Here is a 17,186-nt window from a genome sequence, read left to right as displayed (position 1 = left end):
AAAAAAAAAAAAGAAAGAAATACTCCATATCCATTAAGAGTCACTTCCTATTTTCCCCTCACCCCAGTCTCTGGAAACAACTAATCTACTTCCGGTTTCTATGGGTTCGCCTATTCTGGACATTTCATGTACACAGAATCAAACAATACATAGGCTTTTGTGTCTAGCTGTTTTCATTTAGCATAATGATTTCAAGTTTCACTCAAGAGGATTTTTCAAAAATGCAAGCAATGTGGCCTAATTGTATGTACCTGCATATTAGTTGTAAATAAAAATAAAAAACAAAAAATAACCCTCAATCAGGATCTCATCAAATAAAAAATATCTCAACAAAAATGTAACTATATACATATACATGTACATGAAAAACTATGTAGGGACACACCTGGAATCATTTTTTTCTTTAACATCTTATGACTATGTACTCTAATGATTGAAGGGTCCTCAAACTTTTTAAACAGGGGACCAGTTCACTGTCCCTTAGACCGTTGGAGGGCCGGACTGTGGGCCCCAGGATGAGTCAGCTGCTAAGTAGGACAGGCAGCAGTGGCAAAAACACTCTGCAGGCCGGATAAATGTCCTAGGCGGGCCATAGTTTGAGGACGCTGGGATTATAAAGGGGGGGGGGAGGAAGAGAGGGAGGGAGGGGTAAAAGGAGAAAGAAAGAAAAGGAAACAAAACCTAGACCATTCTAAGCAACACCCTGGGGCTACCCATTTCCGCTGCCCTCTTTCTCACTATCCCTCTTTTTTCTTATCTTACTTTATTTTTATTAGACCATTGGTTACTCTCCAACATTATATGTTATTGTCATACACTAGAATGTAGACTCCAAGAGAACAGGGGATTTTTATCTTCCTTACTAACGACTATATCCCCAGTATCAAACAATAGTGTTTGGCACATAATAGGCACTCACTAAATTTCGGGGAGGGGGGGAGGAAAGGAAAAAAGGAGGGTTAGTTTGAGATTAGACTCTTTAGGTAGAGAGAAGGCAGGTGACCAAGTAGCCCTGATTGTCGCATACTGGCACGAGAGAGGGACTGCTCGAGACTCCAGCGAGGGGAGGGAGAGTTGACCTGAGTGGAAAGGTGGGAAATGAAGAAATACAATGCCCTGAAAGATGGGGAGAGCCGAAGGAAGACAGGAGACCTGAGATAGGATGGCATCAGGAGGACTGACGCAGCTGATAGCTGCAGCCAGCCCCTGAACTGTGGAAACAGCTTTATTTATGCAGTATCTTAACCAGGTTACATAAATCTGAACACATGGGGTAGAGATCAACCTTAAAGAAGAAAACTGTGGGCGGCGCCTGTGGCTCAGTGAGTAGGGAGCCAGCCCTATATGCTGAGGGTGGTGGGTTCAAACCCAGCCTTGGCCAAACTGCAACAAAAAAATAGCCAGGCATTGTGGCAGGCACCTGTAGTCCTGGCTACTCGGGAGTCTGAGACAAGAGAATCACCTAAGTCCAAGAGCTGGAGGTTGCTGTGAGCTATGATGCCACAGCACTCTACCAGGGGTGACAAAGTGAGATTCTGTCTCTAAAAAAAAAAAGGAAAACTGTGCACTGGCCGATGCATACATGACTTTCGGCAGGTGGAAACTGTTAGAGGAGGAGAGTGGTTGGGGATCGCTCCCTGAACATTTCCCAGGCTGTGGGGGCCCTGCCGGCCACAGCCCCCTCCCCACACTGATTCTATTCACCAGAGTTTTCCTAGACCTGTGGCATCATCCCTGGCATTGCCTTATGGCTGCTGAGACATTGCCTCCCCTTAACATTCTGGCCCAAGTAGAGTTCCCGCTCCATATCCCATGCTTTCTCATCTGGATTATTCAATGGCTGTAAAAAACCACTCCCTACGTGTAGTTTTGTCTTTTTCCGATTCACTGTATATATTGTAACAGCAGCGATCCTTTTATGTATAATTGTGTCACTCCCTGTTTAAAACACTTCAGTGTCCCTCACTGCTGTTAGGATCAAGTTCATGCGCCTTTTCCTCCTCAACCAACTCCTTCTCCTCTTTTTTTTTTTTGGCTTACAAGGTCTTGCATGATTTCAGCCTAGTTTCATCTTTTGCAGCTCTCCTCACACCTTACATTTTACGATCCAGGTGGATTTAGTCTTTGCATGTGTTGACTCCTCCAAGAGGAGAGGTCCAGTATGCTCTTGTGTCTTGTTCGCAGCACTGGCGAGAAATCTAGACTGGTAGTGGAGATGTGGGTGTCACCAGCATAAAGAAATAGTCACCGAATCTGTGGGAAATAATGAGTGTGGACAGTTTGAAGAGGACTAATGACAGAACGCTGAGGAATGCCACCATCCAGGAGGGGCTTCAGCCAAGAATGTCCTCTTAAATAACTTGATGTCTTCACGATCCAGATCAAAAGAACTACAGATGCAGCTCATCAGTCCTCTTACTTGTTTTTGGAGGAGAGAAAATGTTCCCTGGCTACAAATTACAACCAGAACCTCTGTTAGTTGACCTCCCAATGGACCGTAACAAACTGGTCAACATACAGAACTAGGACTACCGTACGGATACGCACTTGTGGTGCACGTCTGGTCTAAAAGGAGGTCAACTTAAGGAGGTGGCCAAAGTAGGGAGGTGGTCAACTACCACGTCAGTGATTCAACAACTCAAGTATGTATTAAGACAAATACTCAGGAAGCCAATACAGTTTAGATAGATTTAAGAAAAAAAGACTATGAATATTTTACATACAAAGTACCATAAAGTTTATATAGTTATCCTGCAGTTTGTCATCATGGAGTTTTTCAGAGTATTTGCTAAGGGAAAAGAACTTTCTGATGATGTAGAAAGATTTGTTGTAACGGTTCCAAGGACTATTGACTTGTATCCTTGAGATCATAAATATTTGTAATTGGAAACTACATTTGTTTTTTCTGTTTTTTTTTGAGACAGAGTCTTAAGCTGTTGCTGTGCGTAAAGTGCCATGGCGTCTTAGCTCACAGCAATCTCCAACTCTTGGGCTCAAGAGATCCTCTTGCCTCAGTTCTTCTATGTTTAGTAGAGAAAAGGTCTTGCTCTGGCTCAGGCTGGTCTTGAACTCAAGCTATCCACCCACCTTGGCCTCCCAGAGTGCTAGGATTACAGGTCTGAGCTACCACACCCAGCCAGAAACTACATTTACTTAACAGTATAAACTATATCTGTATAGGTTGATTATTACTCACCAAACTTGAGATAACTCACTTCATCAACTTTATTCTGTAGCTTCTCCAGACTCTTAACTGGTGCCTGAATTTTTGTTTTTACATCAGAAAGCACTCAGACATTTTGTCTGGATTTCTTCCTACAGGCCTGCATTTTAATAAGCCTGGTGACTCTAACACTCCTATCTGGAAAGCACAGCAAATGCCACTTTTTCTCTATCAGCTCCTGAGAAAGGTGCCAATAGCAATCCTCTCATATGGCTATGGCTATAGTTTTGTCCTTGGAAAATATAGTTTCTCTGAGTTGACTGTTCAAATTGGAGGAATATCTAGAGATCATCTAACCCAGGCTCCCTTGATTTACAGATAAAGAAGCTAAGGACCAGAAAGGTGAATTATCTATAGTCACCCAACAAGTCTGAGGTAGGCCAGGACTAGAAATAAGGTTTGTTGTTTTCCCTACACTGCCTCTTATTTTTGTTGGTTTTTTTTTTTCTTTTTTGCAGTTTTTGGCTGGGCCTGGGTTTGAACCCGCCACCTCCAGTATATGGGGCTAGTGTCCTACTCCTTTGAGACACAGACACTGCCCTTAAGCTTTTCTTTATTGCGGTAGAATATATACAACATAAAATTTAGCATTTTAACTATTTTTAAATGTACAGTTCAGTGGCATTAAGTGCATCATCATTAGTTTGTTACTATCACCACTATTTATCTCCAGAACTTTTTCATTATCTTGAACTCCCAAAGTTAGTTTAATAATGCCCATTCCCCACTCCCCTATCCTCTGGTAAAACTGTTCTGTCTCCTGTCTCTATTATATTAACTATTCTAGGTACCTCATATAAGTGGAATCATAAAAGATTCGTATTTTTGCATCTGGCTTATTTCACTTAGCATAGTATCTTCAAGGTTCATCCATGTCTCAGAATTTCCTCCCCTTTTAACAGTGACTAATATTCCATTACATGTATAGATACACATACGTACAAAGGGTGCCAAACAATATATCCACATTTTAAGAAATGAAAAACTGAATTAGATTTGTAATACTCAAGTTTAAAATGGCTATACATTTTTTGGCAACCTCTGTATACTGTATACGTCTACATGCCACATTTTATTTATCCCTTCATCTGTCAATAGACACTTGGGTTGTTTCCGCCTTTTGGCTATGTGATTAATGCTGCTATGAAACAAAGATTTGTTTGGGTCCCTGCTTTCCTTATTTTTTTTTGGTAAATAACCATATATGGAATTGCCAGATAATATAATTTTATATTTGATATTTTTAGGAACTGACCTACTGTTTTCTATTTTATACTTCCACTCCTTATCTTCTGATATGCAATACCAAGAGTACTGGATTGGCAGTTGCCAACCTCAGCCTTAGTCTTGATTAGCTGTATAATCCTGGGTAAGTCACATCACCACCCAGACCCAACTTCTCCTGTCAAGAGATAATAGGCTCAGCACCTATTGCTCAGTGGCTAAGGCACCAGCCACATACACAGAGCTGGCAGGTTCGAATCCAGCTTAGGCCTGCCCAACAATGACAACTACAACCAAAAAATAGCAGGGCTTTGTGGTGGGCACCTATAGTTCCAGCTACTTGAGAAGCTGAGGCAAGAGAATCGCTTAAGCCCAGGAGTTGAAGGTTGCTGTGAGCTGTGATGCTATGGCATTCTATCCAGGGTGACAGCTTGAGGCTCTGTCTCAAAAAAAAAAAAAAAAGAAGAAGAGGGGCGGCGCCTGTGGCTCAGTGGGTAGGGCGCTGGCCCCATATACCCAGGGTGGTGGGTTCAAACCTGGCCCCGGCTGAACTGCAAAAAAAAAAATGGCCAGACATTGGAAGCTACTCGGAGGCTGAGGCAAGAGAGGTTGCTGTGAGCTGTGACACCACGGCACTCTACTAAGGGTGGTAAAGTGAGACTCTGTCTCTACAAAAAAAAAAAAAAAAAAATTAGAAGAGATAACACACCCTTGGTTTGCTGACCTCAGAAAATTGTCATACAAGTGGCACACATGCAAAACATGAGAAACCAAATGCTTAGTAAATTAAAATGGGTTTTTCTGTGTCAGCTTCTATTAGTCATGTGTACTAAATTTGAGTCAAATCCAACTCTAAAGGAGAAAATTACAATGTTAGGAAAGAAAGAGCTCTTTATTAGGAAGGAAAAAAATGTACTGTTCAGCAATGACTTTGATCTAAAAGTCTCTCTTTACTAATACCTAGGCAATTGGGCCCTAAATAAAGAACATAGTCCCTGACAAGTTACAGGCAGCTTGCTAGAGGTGGAGGAAAATCAGCACACCGAGAACAGCAGTGGCCAGAGTCAGCTGCTTCAGTCTGACACTCTAAAACTTGGTGTTTTATCGGTAGCATTTAGAGTTGTGTTTATAATCCCCTTTAAACAGGCCATTCCTAGGACACCGCGGCTCCTTCCCTTTGGTTGGAGATAACAGTTGCTGAAATATGTGCAACAAATTTCCCCATGTGAACTAAGCCTGCAACTGGGGTTTGGCTTAAGGGAAAGTTGTGGCTGGTTTCATCTATCTAGACAACCACAACTTTCTCCCTGCCAGCAAGAAGGCTGTTTTGCTTTATCATTTCATGTGTTTATTAGAGTAGCACTTGTAATTCCCTTCAAGAACTTTTCCTTCGCATTTACAACTTGGCCAACCGGTGCAAGCCTATCTGGCGTTCAGCCTAGCTCAGTTTCTGACATGCCTTCCTCACTAAGCTTAATTGTTATTAGCTTTTGATTTCAAGTGAGAGACATGCAACTCTTCCTTTTGCTTAGACACTCAGAGGCTGTTGTAAGGATATTAATTGGCCTAATTTCAGTAATGTTGTGTCTAAGCGAATGGGGCAACCCGAGGAGAGGGCGAGATAGGGAATGGTCGGTCAGTGGAGTAACATCAAAGAACACTGATTACAGCTCACCATCATGGATATAATGTGAGAAGTTTGAAATTTTGTGAGAATCACCAAAATGTGACATAGAGATGCTCAGTGAGCACATGCTGTAGGAGAAATGGCAGTAATAGACTTGCTCAACACAGGGCTGTCAAAAATATTCAATTTGTAAAAAAGTGGTATCTGTAATAAAGCTAACTGTAGTGAAATGAAGTATACCTGTACACGGAACCATTAACTGTGTTTATTTCTGGGTAGGAGAAGTGTGAGTGATTTTGATTTCCTTCCTTATGCTTTTTTGCCTTTCCAAATATTAAGACAGACCCACAGAACCCTTCCCACAAATTGTCTGTGGGGCAGGCTTCTTACAGAGCAGTCATAAAAGTCTCCAAAGACCTTCATGATTGGAAAACTAAGGAGGTAGAAGAAATAGGAAGACGAGGGGATTTGGGTGCCTTGTTGACAGAGATGGGCAATTGGTGACCCTGGAGCTCCTGTGGGCACACATGTCACCACCCCACTCTCTTTTTAGTTTTGCTTTCATTGTGACTCACTAGTGCAAAGGGCAGACCCATGGGGGGAGGTCCGGGTTGGGTCTGCTTCCCAGGAGACATTGCTATACTTAAAAGTTGTCAACCTCTGCTACCCATGCCTCCTCTCCTAAATCCTCTCTGCAGATTAAATAGTTGGCCCTTGCTGGGTAGAGACTGCCAAAACTCTGATAAAATGTCCTTAACATACACTGAAGAGAATATGAAAATGCTCGTGGTTGCAGTGTGCCCTCAGTAGCCCCATGCTGTCTGGTTATTTGGTAGATAAAGTTAGGAAAGGCTTTGAAGAGTCCAACGAGCAGACAGGGAAGTGACTCACAGCTCAGGAGCGTCCCGTTCTGCCTTTCACGGCCCTTTGTTCCGTGCTGCTTAGTGTCTGCGAGAGTCTCAGGGAGTGAAAGCTCCATCCACAGCCAGCCTGTTCGTATTTCTGATCCCCATTTTGAGGCTCTCAGAACTCAAGTACAACTCCCTTGGAAAATACCACCGCAGTTTCGGCACAATTTAGCCATCAAAACCCTTGTTATTAAACCCCAAACTCTTATTATGTTACGTGTAATAAAATGTAAATGTACTAATTTAGCACAAATAGATTGGACTGATAATATTAAATAAAGCAAAGGAGAAAAAAGACTCTTTGTAAATCCTAAAAGCTTTGGGCTTTGATTTTCTAAACTGGTAATTCTGTTTTAGTCTTTCCACTTGATTAAAAAGAATTTTGGACGAAATCTCACACGAACGTGGCTTCATTGCTCATAAAATGTTGTATTGAAGAGTTACAGTATTTTGAATCATCGTCTTTTCACTCCATTTCTGGGGAGAACAAAAAATAACCTCAACCACCTTTTGAAGCCTCCTAAAGCAAACACTCTCTGTCTTGCCCTTCAAAATGACTAGTTCCATCATTCCCTTTCCTCTGGAACATTACCATAACCCTGCTATCGTGTTCACTCTTCACCTTGAATGGTTCCTGCCTTTCTTTTGAAGGCAAGAATCATGTCAGAACAGATAGACTAATGTAAATACGTGACCCTGTCATTTAGAAATAACATTCCACGCGACAATCTTATCCCTGTTCATAGCCCCGGGTGCATGTTTGTGTAAGAAGGAAAAGCACCTTGGTTAAAGAATCATTTCATCCCAGTGCATTTGGGTAAACTGAGTTTTTACAATGCTTCTTTGCTTTCATTATTAAACTATCAGGAAGCGCCCATTAACTGCTTATGAGTAAATCATACCCATTCTCCGTAGCACTTTGTCCAAAGAAACCTCCCCCAGTATGGCAACATCAAAACAATTCTTTGCCTTACATTTTCCCTTGAAAGATAACGAGGACATAGAACCATTTGCTGCACTCCCAGAGGAAAGGCAGAGCAGTTCCTGAGGCCCTCAGGACGCCAGATGCCTGCAATCTTTCCTTTTTTAGGGACCTGGCGTTTCCTGGCCCAGGGACAAAGCACATTTATTTCAGATGGATCAACACTGTCACCCAGTGGGCAGACTGTTAGGCAGCCAGACTATGACCACCAGTGTTTGACCAAGAACCTGTTTGTTTCAAGGGATCAGAATTCATTCATTCTCTTAGAGGGAACTGGCACGACCTCAGCTGAAAAGCCTTTGGTTTAAATGTTACAGATGAGTGCAGCTTAAGGGAGACATACATTTTTATCGTGCTGATGCTTTTTTTTTTCTTTTTTAACCACCAGTGAAATTATAGGAAGCATACGCTCTAAACCAACCAAGGACATCTGCAAAGACCCCAGGATCAGACAGGCTTGCAGGAGCAGGGTGATATTTGGACACTGGCCAGGTACTGTGGCCGGACTCCCTTACCACAGAATAAGACTCATTGTTCATAGTGATAGTGACACGCCTTTGGAAAACCGAAAATAGATTTGTGTGTGTGTATAATTAAAATCCCAGGAAATTATTTGCTTAACTATAGATAAATCAGTGGATGAGCTACTCTTGCTTTCTCTATTTTCTAAGTACCTCAGAAGACATGTATGGGATGTGGCCTCTGTCCCATCTCATTTGAATTGAGTCCCCTTCTTTTGTCAAAGCTGTCATTTGACACTTGCAACAAGCTGGCTTACTTTTCATATTGAAATAAGAGGCTCTGTGCCTTCTTGCTAAATATACATTTAGATTAGTTTCTTCTCCCCAGCTGGAACTCATCAACACACTGGAAGCATTCATCTGCTATCACTTTGCACTTCTTAAGCATGTCCAAAGTAGTGGGGGCTGAGACTCCATCTTGTACAAGCTCTGGAAGAGTCCTGATTAAAAGCAAAATCTCTGTTCTTTTTTTTTTTTTTTGAGACAGAGCCTCAAGCTGTCCCCCTGGGTAGAGTGCCGTGGCATTACAGCTCACAGCAACCTCCAACTCCTGGGCTCAAGCGAGTCTCTTGCCTCCGCCTCCCAAGTTGCTGGGACCACAGGCGCCCGCCACAACGCCCGGCTATTTTTTGGTTGCAGCCGTCATTGTTGTTCGGCGGGTCCGGGCTAGGGATTCGAACCCGCCACCTTAGGTGTACATGGCTGGCGCCTTAGCCGGTTGAGCTATAGGAGCCGAGCCAAAATCTCTGTTCTTAGTGAGAAAATCTGAATTTAAATCCCGAACCCACCATGTGTTAGAGCTCCTTGACCTTGGATGAGTTGTTTAAGCCTCTGTTCTTTAGGACTTACCCCCTGAGTTTACTATGGAGATTTAGATAAGAAAATACACACAAATAGGGCAGCACCTGTGGCTCAGTGAGTGGGGTGCCAGCCCCATATACTGAGGGTGGTGGGTTCGAACCCGGCCCCAGCCAAACTACAACAAAAAAATAGCTGGGTGTTGTGGCAGGTGCCTGAAGTCTCAGCTACTTGGGAGGTGAGGCAAGAGAATTGCCTAAGCCCAGGAGTTGGAGGTTGCTGTGAACTGTGATGCCACAGCACTCTATCCAGGGCAATAAAGTGAGATTCTGTCTTTAAAAAAAAAAAGAAAAGAAAGAAAGAAAGAAAATACACATAAATAACTTAGCGCAGTGCCTGGGCATGCATTTAAAGGCCAATAAAATTTAGTGTTGCCCTTATCATAATTATTACAATGACAGCTGTCATTCCTTATTCTCAAAATGCAGCTTCATAAACTCTCTCTCAACTCTCAGACAAAATCATGTTTTTTGTTTGTTTTAGTTTTAGTTGTTCTAAGTTTTTTCTTAAATCATGGGGTTGTTTTTAGCTGTCAGGGTACTGAGAAATCTACCCAGTCACTGCTTCTCATTAAAAACCACCCAGAGAATCTTTTTCGGAGACAGAGTCTCAAGCTGTCGCCCTGGGTAGAGTGCCGCAGTGTGACTATTCACAGCAACCTCAAACTCTTGGGTTTAAGCAATCTTCTTACCTCAGTCTCCCAAGTAGCTGGGACTACAGGAGCTCAGCACAACATCTGGCTATTTTTTGGTTGTAATTGTCATTGTTGTTTGGCAGGCCCCGGCTGGATTTGAACCCGCCAGCTCTGGTGTATGTGGCTGGTGCCTTAGCCGCTTAAGCTACAGGCACTGAGCCCAGAGAATGCTTTTTTTTTTTGGAGACAGAGTCTCACTATGTCACCCTTGGTAGAGTGCTGTGGTGTCACAGCTCACAGTAACCTCCAACTCTTGGGCTTAAGAGATTCACACTTGCTTCAGCCTCCCAAGTAGCTGGGACTACAGGCATCTGCCACAATGCCTGGCTTTTATTATTATTATTATTATTATTATTATTATAGTTGTCGTTGTTTAGCAGGCTGGGCCAGGGTTCAAACCCACCAGCCCCAGTGTATCTGGCTGGCACCTGGCACCAAGCCACCCAGAGAATCTTTTAAAAAACAATGATATATCAACCTAGCCAGATAAAAGAATACTTATTGTAAGAATTCTTTTAGATAAAATTCTAGAAAAGGCAAATCTAATGTATAGTGACAACATTTGCCTGGGGATGAAGTTGGAAGAACTGACAGTTCATGAGCTGAAGGAAACTCTTTGGGACCATGGCCGTGTTTTCTGTCTTGATTGTGGAGGGGCTTATATAGGTATATACATTTATCAAAACTCAATAGAGCTGTTCACTTAAAATGAGCACAGCACATTGTGTGTAAAATAGGCCCAAGTCATGCAAGCATCATACATGGTTGGCTAAAAGAGTCATATGTCTTAAAGTACATACCAAAAATATTCCTGGGACAACATTGTGCCTTTGAATGAGAAGTGGACAATTGCTGCCTGTAAATTTAGATGCAGAGATGATATTGTATTTGAGCAATCGAAAGGAATCCAAACGACTCTACAAGAAAAAAAAAAAAGAGTTGCAAAGACATTAAATCCTTGGCAATACATCATTTGCCCTGTGCATCAGTATTTGCATTCTTGAACCAAAAATTCTAAACTCTATCCCCACTATGCCATTAGAAATGCTTTCATAGGCTTGGCACCTGTGGCTCAAGCGGCTAGGGCGCCAGCCACATACACCTGAGCTGGTGGGTACGAATCCAGCCCGGGCCTGCCAAACAACGACGGCAACCAAAAAATAGCCAGGCATTGTGATGGGTGTCTGTAGTCCCAGCTACTTGGGAGGTGGAAGCAGGAGACTTGCTTGAGCCCAGGAGTTGGAGGTTGCCATGAGCTGTGATGCCATAGCACTCTACCCAGGGGGACAGCTTGAGGCTCTGTCTCACCAAAAGAAAAATGCTTTCATAAGCTTACCAAAGACCTCTGTGTTGCCAAGGCCAGTGAACATTTTCATATTTCTTGCATTGCTTGGCCTCTTTATGGAATTTGAAATTACTGAACAGTCCCTCCTCCAACTCTCCTGGGTTTCTTTCTTTAGCCCCTTTCTCTTCCATCTTATTCCTGTTCCTCTAGGGGTCCTCAAACTTTTTAAACAGGGGGCCAGTTCACTGTCCCTCAGACCATGGAGGGCAGGACTGTGGGCCCCGGGGACGAGTTGGCCGCTAAGTAGGACAGGCAGCAGTGGCAAAAACACCCGGAGGGCCGGATAAATGTCCTAGGCGGGCTGCATGTGGCCCTCGGGCCATAGTTTGAGGACCCCTGCTAGGACTTCCTTCTTAGTCTTCATCACACACGACTTTTTCCCTGCTCTATCGACTGTACTAGAAGCTCCAACCTTGTCTCTTGTATTCATTCTCTTCACACACTCCTCTGGTGTGTGCCTATAATTGTTAACCACTATGTTAGAATCTGTCAAATGGCCAAATGTCACACAAAGTTACTCTTTCCTCTGAGTACCAGATGTGTGCATGGAATTGCCTGCTTCCTTACAGCTCCATAGTGACGTTTCTCAGATATCTCAAACTCAACCTGTCCAGCCTGAACTTTTCTTTTTCTTTCTTTCTTTTTTTTTTTTTTGAGACAGAGCCTCAAACTGTCCCCCTGGGTAGAGTGCCATGGCATCATAGCTCACAGCAACCTCCAACTCCTGGGCTCAAGAGAGTCTCCTGCCTCCGCCTCCCAAGTAGCAGGGACCACAGGCGCCACAACGCCTGGCGCGCGCGCTCTCTCTCTCTCTCTCTCTCTATATATATATATTTTTTTTTTTGGTTGCAGCCATCATTGTTGTTTGGCAGGCCCGGTCTGGATTTGAACCTGCCACCTTAGGTGTGTGTGGCTGGTGCCTTAGCCACTTGAGCCACAGGCGCTGAGCCCAGTCTGAACTTTTCATCTTTTTCTTCAAATGTTCTTATGGTGGATCATTAAGATGGGTGTAAATTCTTTGCCACTCCACCCATTGAGAGATGGGAGTCTGTTTTTACTCCCCTGGAATCTGGGCTGGCCTGTGACAAGCTTTGACAAATAGCATATTGTGTAACTTTGGAGACCAGGCACTGAAAAGCACATAGTTTCCATCTTCACCTCTTGGAACATTTCTTCTGCAAACAGACTCCATGTTATGAGGAAATGGGAGTAGCTATGTGGAAAGGCCCTCATAAGGAAATCGGAGACCCTCCCAACAGCCAGAACTGAGCTCCCACGTGACAGCAGCGCCATCTGCCCGCCATGTAAATGAGGCTGCTCTCCAGAGGAGAGTCCAAGCCGACCTGCGAAGTCCTGAGCAGGCTTGTAAGTAAATACATGGCAGTTGTTTCAAGCTTCAAGGTTTTAGAGTGGCTCTTTGTTCAGTAATAGACAACTGAGACATCTCTTCTCCTCCTCTGAATTCTCTATCTCTAAAAATAGTGCTGCTAGTCTTCTAATTGTCTAAAGGAGAAGCTGGGAGACACCTAAAACTCTTTTCTCACTTAACACATCAAATTTTATAGAGTCTCCCATCTAACTATTGCTCAGACTCAGCATCTTTGTCCATTCTCACTGTTGCTGCCTGATCATTTCTCACCTGGTTAAATGCAACAGATTTCCCAGTCACTCTGACCTTTTCCCTATCATTCTGTTGAAATGATCCTTTTAAAAGACGACAATCTCTACATGTTCCTTGTATGCTTAAAATCCTTTCATGGCTGGGCATTGGTGGTGCACATCTGTAACCCTAGCTACTGGGGAGGTTGAGGATAGTGTGAGCCCCAGGTGTTTGAGGTTACAGTGAGCTATGATCATGCCACTGTACTTTGGCCTAGGTAACAGAGCAAGACCCCATCTCTAAACAAAATAAAAATTAAAAAACATGGGGCAGCGCCTGTGGCTCAGAGGGGTAGGGTGATGGCCCCATATGCTGGAGGTGGTGGGTTCAAACCCAGCCTTGGCCAAAGACTGAAAAAAAAAAAAAAATTAAAAAACATTTAAGTCCTTTAATGAGGCTCGGCGCCTGTGGCTCAAGTGGGTAAGGCGCCAGCCACTTACACCTATGGAGGCGGGTTCAAATCCAGCCCAGGCCTGCCAAAAAACAACAATGACGGCTGCAACCAAAAAATACCCGGGCGTTGTGGCGGGCACCTATAATCCCAGCTACTTGGGAGGTGGAGGCAGGAGACTCGCTTGAGCCCAAGAGTTGGAGGTTGCTATAAGCTGTGATGCCATAGCACTCTACCCAGGGCGACAGTTTGAGGCACTGTCTCAAAAAAAAAAAAATCCTTTAATGAATCCTCCTACTTTTCAAGAAGAGTTCAAATACCTTACAAAACCCCACTGCCAGGCTTCCAGGAAATTCTCTAGCTGCTAGCTCCCTCGGCGTGTGCCCCTCCCCAGTCCTGATTTATTTCCTGCTGTCTCCTGTGTGTCTCCCCAACATGCCGTCTAAAACGCAGTTTGTAGGAAATATCTTCCACCCACTATCACTGGTCCTGCAAGATGTTTCTTGCCTGTACACTGTTTGCACTTCTGACCCAGCCTTCATCTTACTGTGCAGTGACTGGTCTCTGAATTGTGTTTTCCTTGAGGACAAGATCAGAGTCTCATTCATCTTTCTCTCTTCAGTTCCTATTAGGCTCCCCAGTATGTTGTAGGAGCTCAGTAAATGTTTGTCTGAATTAATGAATATATAGAACTGTGATATCAAAAATGCTTCTTAGACTGATCATCTCCAAGGAGATATTCCCAGTATGATGAGTGTACTTCTTCGTGGGTACAGGGTTCAGCCAGACATGGCTGGCTTTAGCAGCTGAGTGCATAATACAAGCTCACATTCCCAAGGCACTGCGTATGAGCCATTCTTCCCAATCTGTTTCACCTCATTTGCTTCATTCTTGACTCCTGAACTGCTGGCTTTTCTATTCTACACTGCCACGTGGCACAGCACAGTGCTTAAGAGTGTGTGTCCTGGAGGGAGACCACCTGGTCTGCTGCTCAGCCCCACCACTTCCTGTTGTCTAACCTTGGACAAGTGACTTAACTATCTCCAACTTAGCTGCTAACCTGTGCTCAACGGACTCATGCAGAGTGCCAGCCATTTAGGGTTCTACTGAAGATTAAATGATACTCCGTGTAAACAGTGGTCACCACACAAGAAGTGCTCAGTAAGTATTTGCTCTCTTGATCTGATTTATCCCTTACCATTGCTGATCAGTGCAGCAAACATATACTGTTTATTAGGTGCCAGGCGGGGGGCGGGCAGGGGGGGCGGCGGATATAAATAAGACCCTTTCTACACCCGAGGATATCAGAGCCTGTGGGTGTAGATGCACCTGATTGTTCCATTCAGGAGTTTGGCTCCTCTGAACTATGATTCCGCCCTCTCACCAGCTCAGCTTTTCTGTCTCTTCAGATGACACCTAGCTCAGCTCAGAAGCCTGTGGTCCTAGAAACAACTCCAAGGAGATCTAGAAAGAATTGGCAGTGACCATGGCCATCAGACGGAGGGGTCATTCACTCATTCATTGGTTCTTTTATTCATCAATAAATATGCTTTACATGTTTACCCTGAGCTGAGTCCAAGAATAGGCACTGGGGCCACAGTGGTAAACAAAACACCATCTTGCCATTGAAAAGCTTCCAGTCTGTAGGCAGAGGACTGCAGCTTTAAGGCAGGCTGGCAAGGTGAGGCACCTGCCTATCTTCCCAGAACCCACTACACACCATCTGTGGTTCAGAGGCTTTATCCACATCCTGATGGTTTCACCAGAAGCATCTTGTGGGAGTTCTCTGCTAAGTTGTTTGTTTTATAACCTTTTTGTTTCTTGTTTGTACTCCCTGTAGCTTCTCTGGTCATGAGATCATTCCTTTCCTTTTCCTGTTCTGAAAAAATAATCTGCCAGGTGAGGTGGCTCATGCCTGTAAGCACTCTGAGAGGCAGAGGAGGGTGGATCATTTGAGCTCAGGAGTTCGAGTTGAGCCTGAGCAAGAGTGAGACCCTGCCTCTACTAAAAATAGAAAAACTGAGGCAAGAGGATTGCTTGAGCCCAGGAGTCTGAGGTTGCTGTGACACCACAGCACTCTACCAAGGATGACAAAGTGAGATGCTGTCTCAAAAATTAAAATTAAAAGGTAAAAAAACCAAAATCTACTTTCTGGAAGTTTAGGATACTCAGCTATTTACGCCAAGATTCTCTTTCTTCTATATTCGGAGTTTAAAAAATAACATGTCAATTCCTTGAGAGGTTGCTATCAGCCCTGTTTAGACAATATCTCCTTAGTCAATATTTACACTTGAAACTAATTTGTTTGTTTCTTTATACTCTGCCTTTTTAGCAAAACATCTGATGTGTTTCATGGGAAGTGAGTATGGTATAAGAGAAAATTATACATAGTAAATTAAAAAAATAAAACCAGAAAAACTCAATACGAAAAGAAGCTATATGGTGGCGCCCATAGCTCAGTGGGTAGGGTGCGGGCCACATACACGGAGGCTGGCCGGTTTGAACCCGGCCCAGGCCAACTAAAACAACAATGACAACTGCAACAACAACAACAACAACAAAAAATAGCTGGGTGTTGTGGCGGGTGCCTGTAGTCACCGCTACTTGGGAGCTGAGGCAAGAGTTCAAGGTTGCTGTGAGCAAAAACAAAAAGAAGCTATAGATCCAAAAGAAAAAATGAATTTTAGTAAGTGGCCCATAAGTTCTTACCCATTTATTATAGTTCATTCTTAGACTTTGTTTTGTACTTTCGGACAAAGTGAAAAAAGAAGCCCAGCTGGACACCAAAAATCTCACTACTAGGGGAGAGGAAACATGGGAAGTAAAGCTTTTTAAGTTTCTCATTCAGAGAGACAATTTTCACATTGGGTTTCATACAGGGGACACCAGGCCTAGCAAATACTGTGATATCCCTCAAAAGGAGCTTATGGCATATTTAAGGCAATACCCAAAAGGCAACTCAATGAGAGCAGTGACACGGCCCAAGCTTTCAGTTTTCATATGCTTCCGCCTGATGGAAGATAAGACCTAGGTTCTCTAACTCACCCCAGGGGTTGTGATGGGGAACTAACCAGGCAGGTGGGGACAGCCCCAGTGGGACGTCATGCTAAGAAACAGGGACTTGACCCAAAAGGAAGTTCTTAGAGAGTTTTAATCAGGAAAATGATGCAGTCATGTTAATACATTAAAAAGAACACTCTGTAGCTGAGTGTTGTGGCAGGTGCCTGTAGTCTCATCTACTCAGGCGGCTGAGGCAAGAGAATCACTTGAGCCCAAGAGTTTGAGGTTGCTGTGAACTATGATGCCATGGAACTCTACCCAAGGCAACTGAGTCAGACTCTGTCTCATAAAAATAAAATAAAATAAAGAAAAATTTTTAAAAAATTAAAATAGAAAAACTAGCTAGGCATTGTGGTGGGCGCCTGTACTCCCAGCTACTTGGAGGCTGAGGCAAAAGGATTGCTTGAGCCCAAAAGTTTGAGGTTCCTGTGAGCTGTAAGCTGTAACACCAAAATGACACTTTGTCTCACTTTCTACTGAGTGTGACAAAGTGAGATGCTGTTTAAAAAAAGAAAGAAAGAAAGAAAAAAGAAGGTAAAGGCTCGGCGCCTGTGGCTCGAGCGGCTAAGGCGCCAGCCACATACACCTAACACCTTCAAATCCCCAGCCCGGGCCCGCCAAACAACAATGATGGCTGCAACCAAAAAATGGCCAGGCGTTGTGGCGGGCGCCTGTAGTCCTAGCTACTTGGGA

General features: G+C 43.7%; 1 protein-coding gene across 2 annotated transcripts in view; it reads right to left on the bottom strand.

Annotated features, from left to right (window-relative positions):
* LOC100940566 (uncharacterized protein C3orf20-like) overlaps nucleotides 1-17,186 on the bottom strand; it is a 91,293-nt gene that overhangs the window by 20,153 nt on the left and 53,954 nt on the right. For both annotated transcript variants that reach the window (XM_023509431.1, XM_023509432.1), the window contains one exon: nucleotides 10,838-10,954. In XM_023509431.1, the coding sequence (XP_023365199.1) occupies nucleotides 10,838-10,954 (117 nt within the window). The remainder of the gene's footprint in view (nucleotides 1-10,837; nucleotides 10,955-17,186) is intronic.

The sequence above is a fragment of the Otolemur garnettii genome, unplaced genomic scaffold, assembly GCF_000181295.1.
Source record: "Otolemur garnettii isolate 467f Iridium unplaced genomic scaffold, OtoGar3 scaffold00007, whole genome shotgun sequence".
Taxonomy (NCBI): Eukaryota; Metazoa; Chordata; class Mammalia; order Primates; family Galagidae; genus Otolemur; species Otolemur garnettii.
Note: the sequence above shows the minus strand (reverse complement) of the source record. Positions and strands in the feature narration are given on the sequence as shown.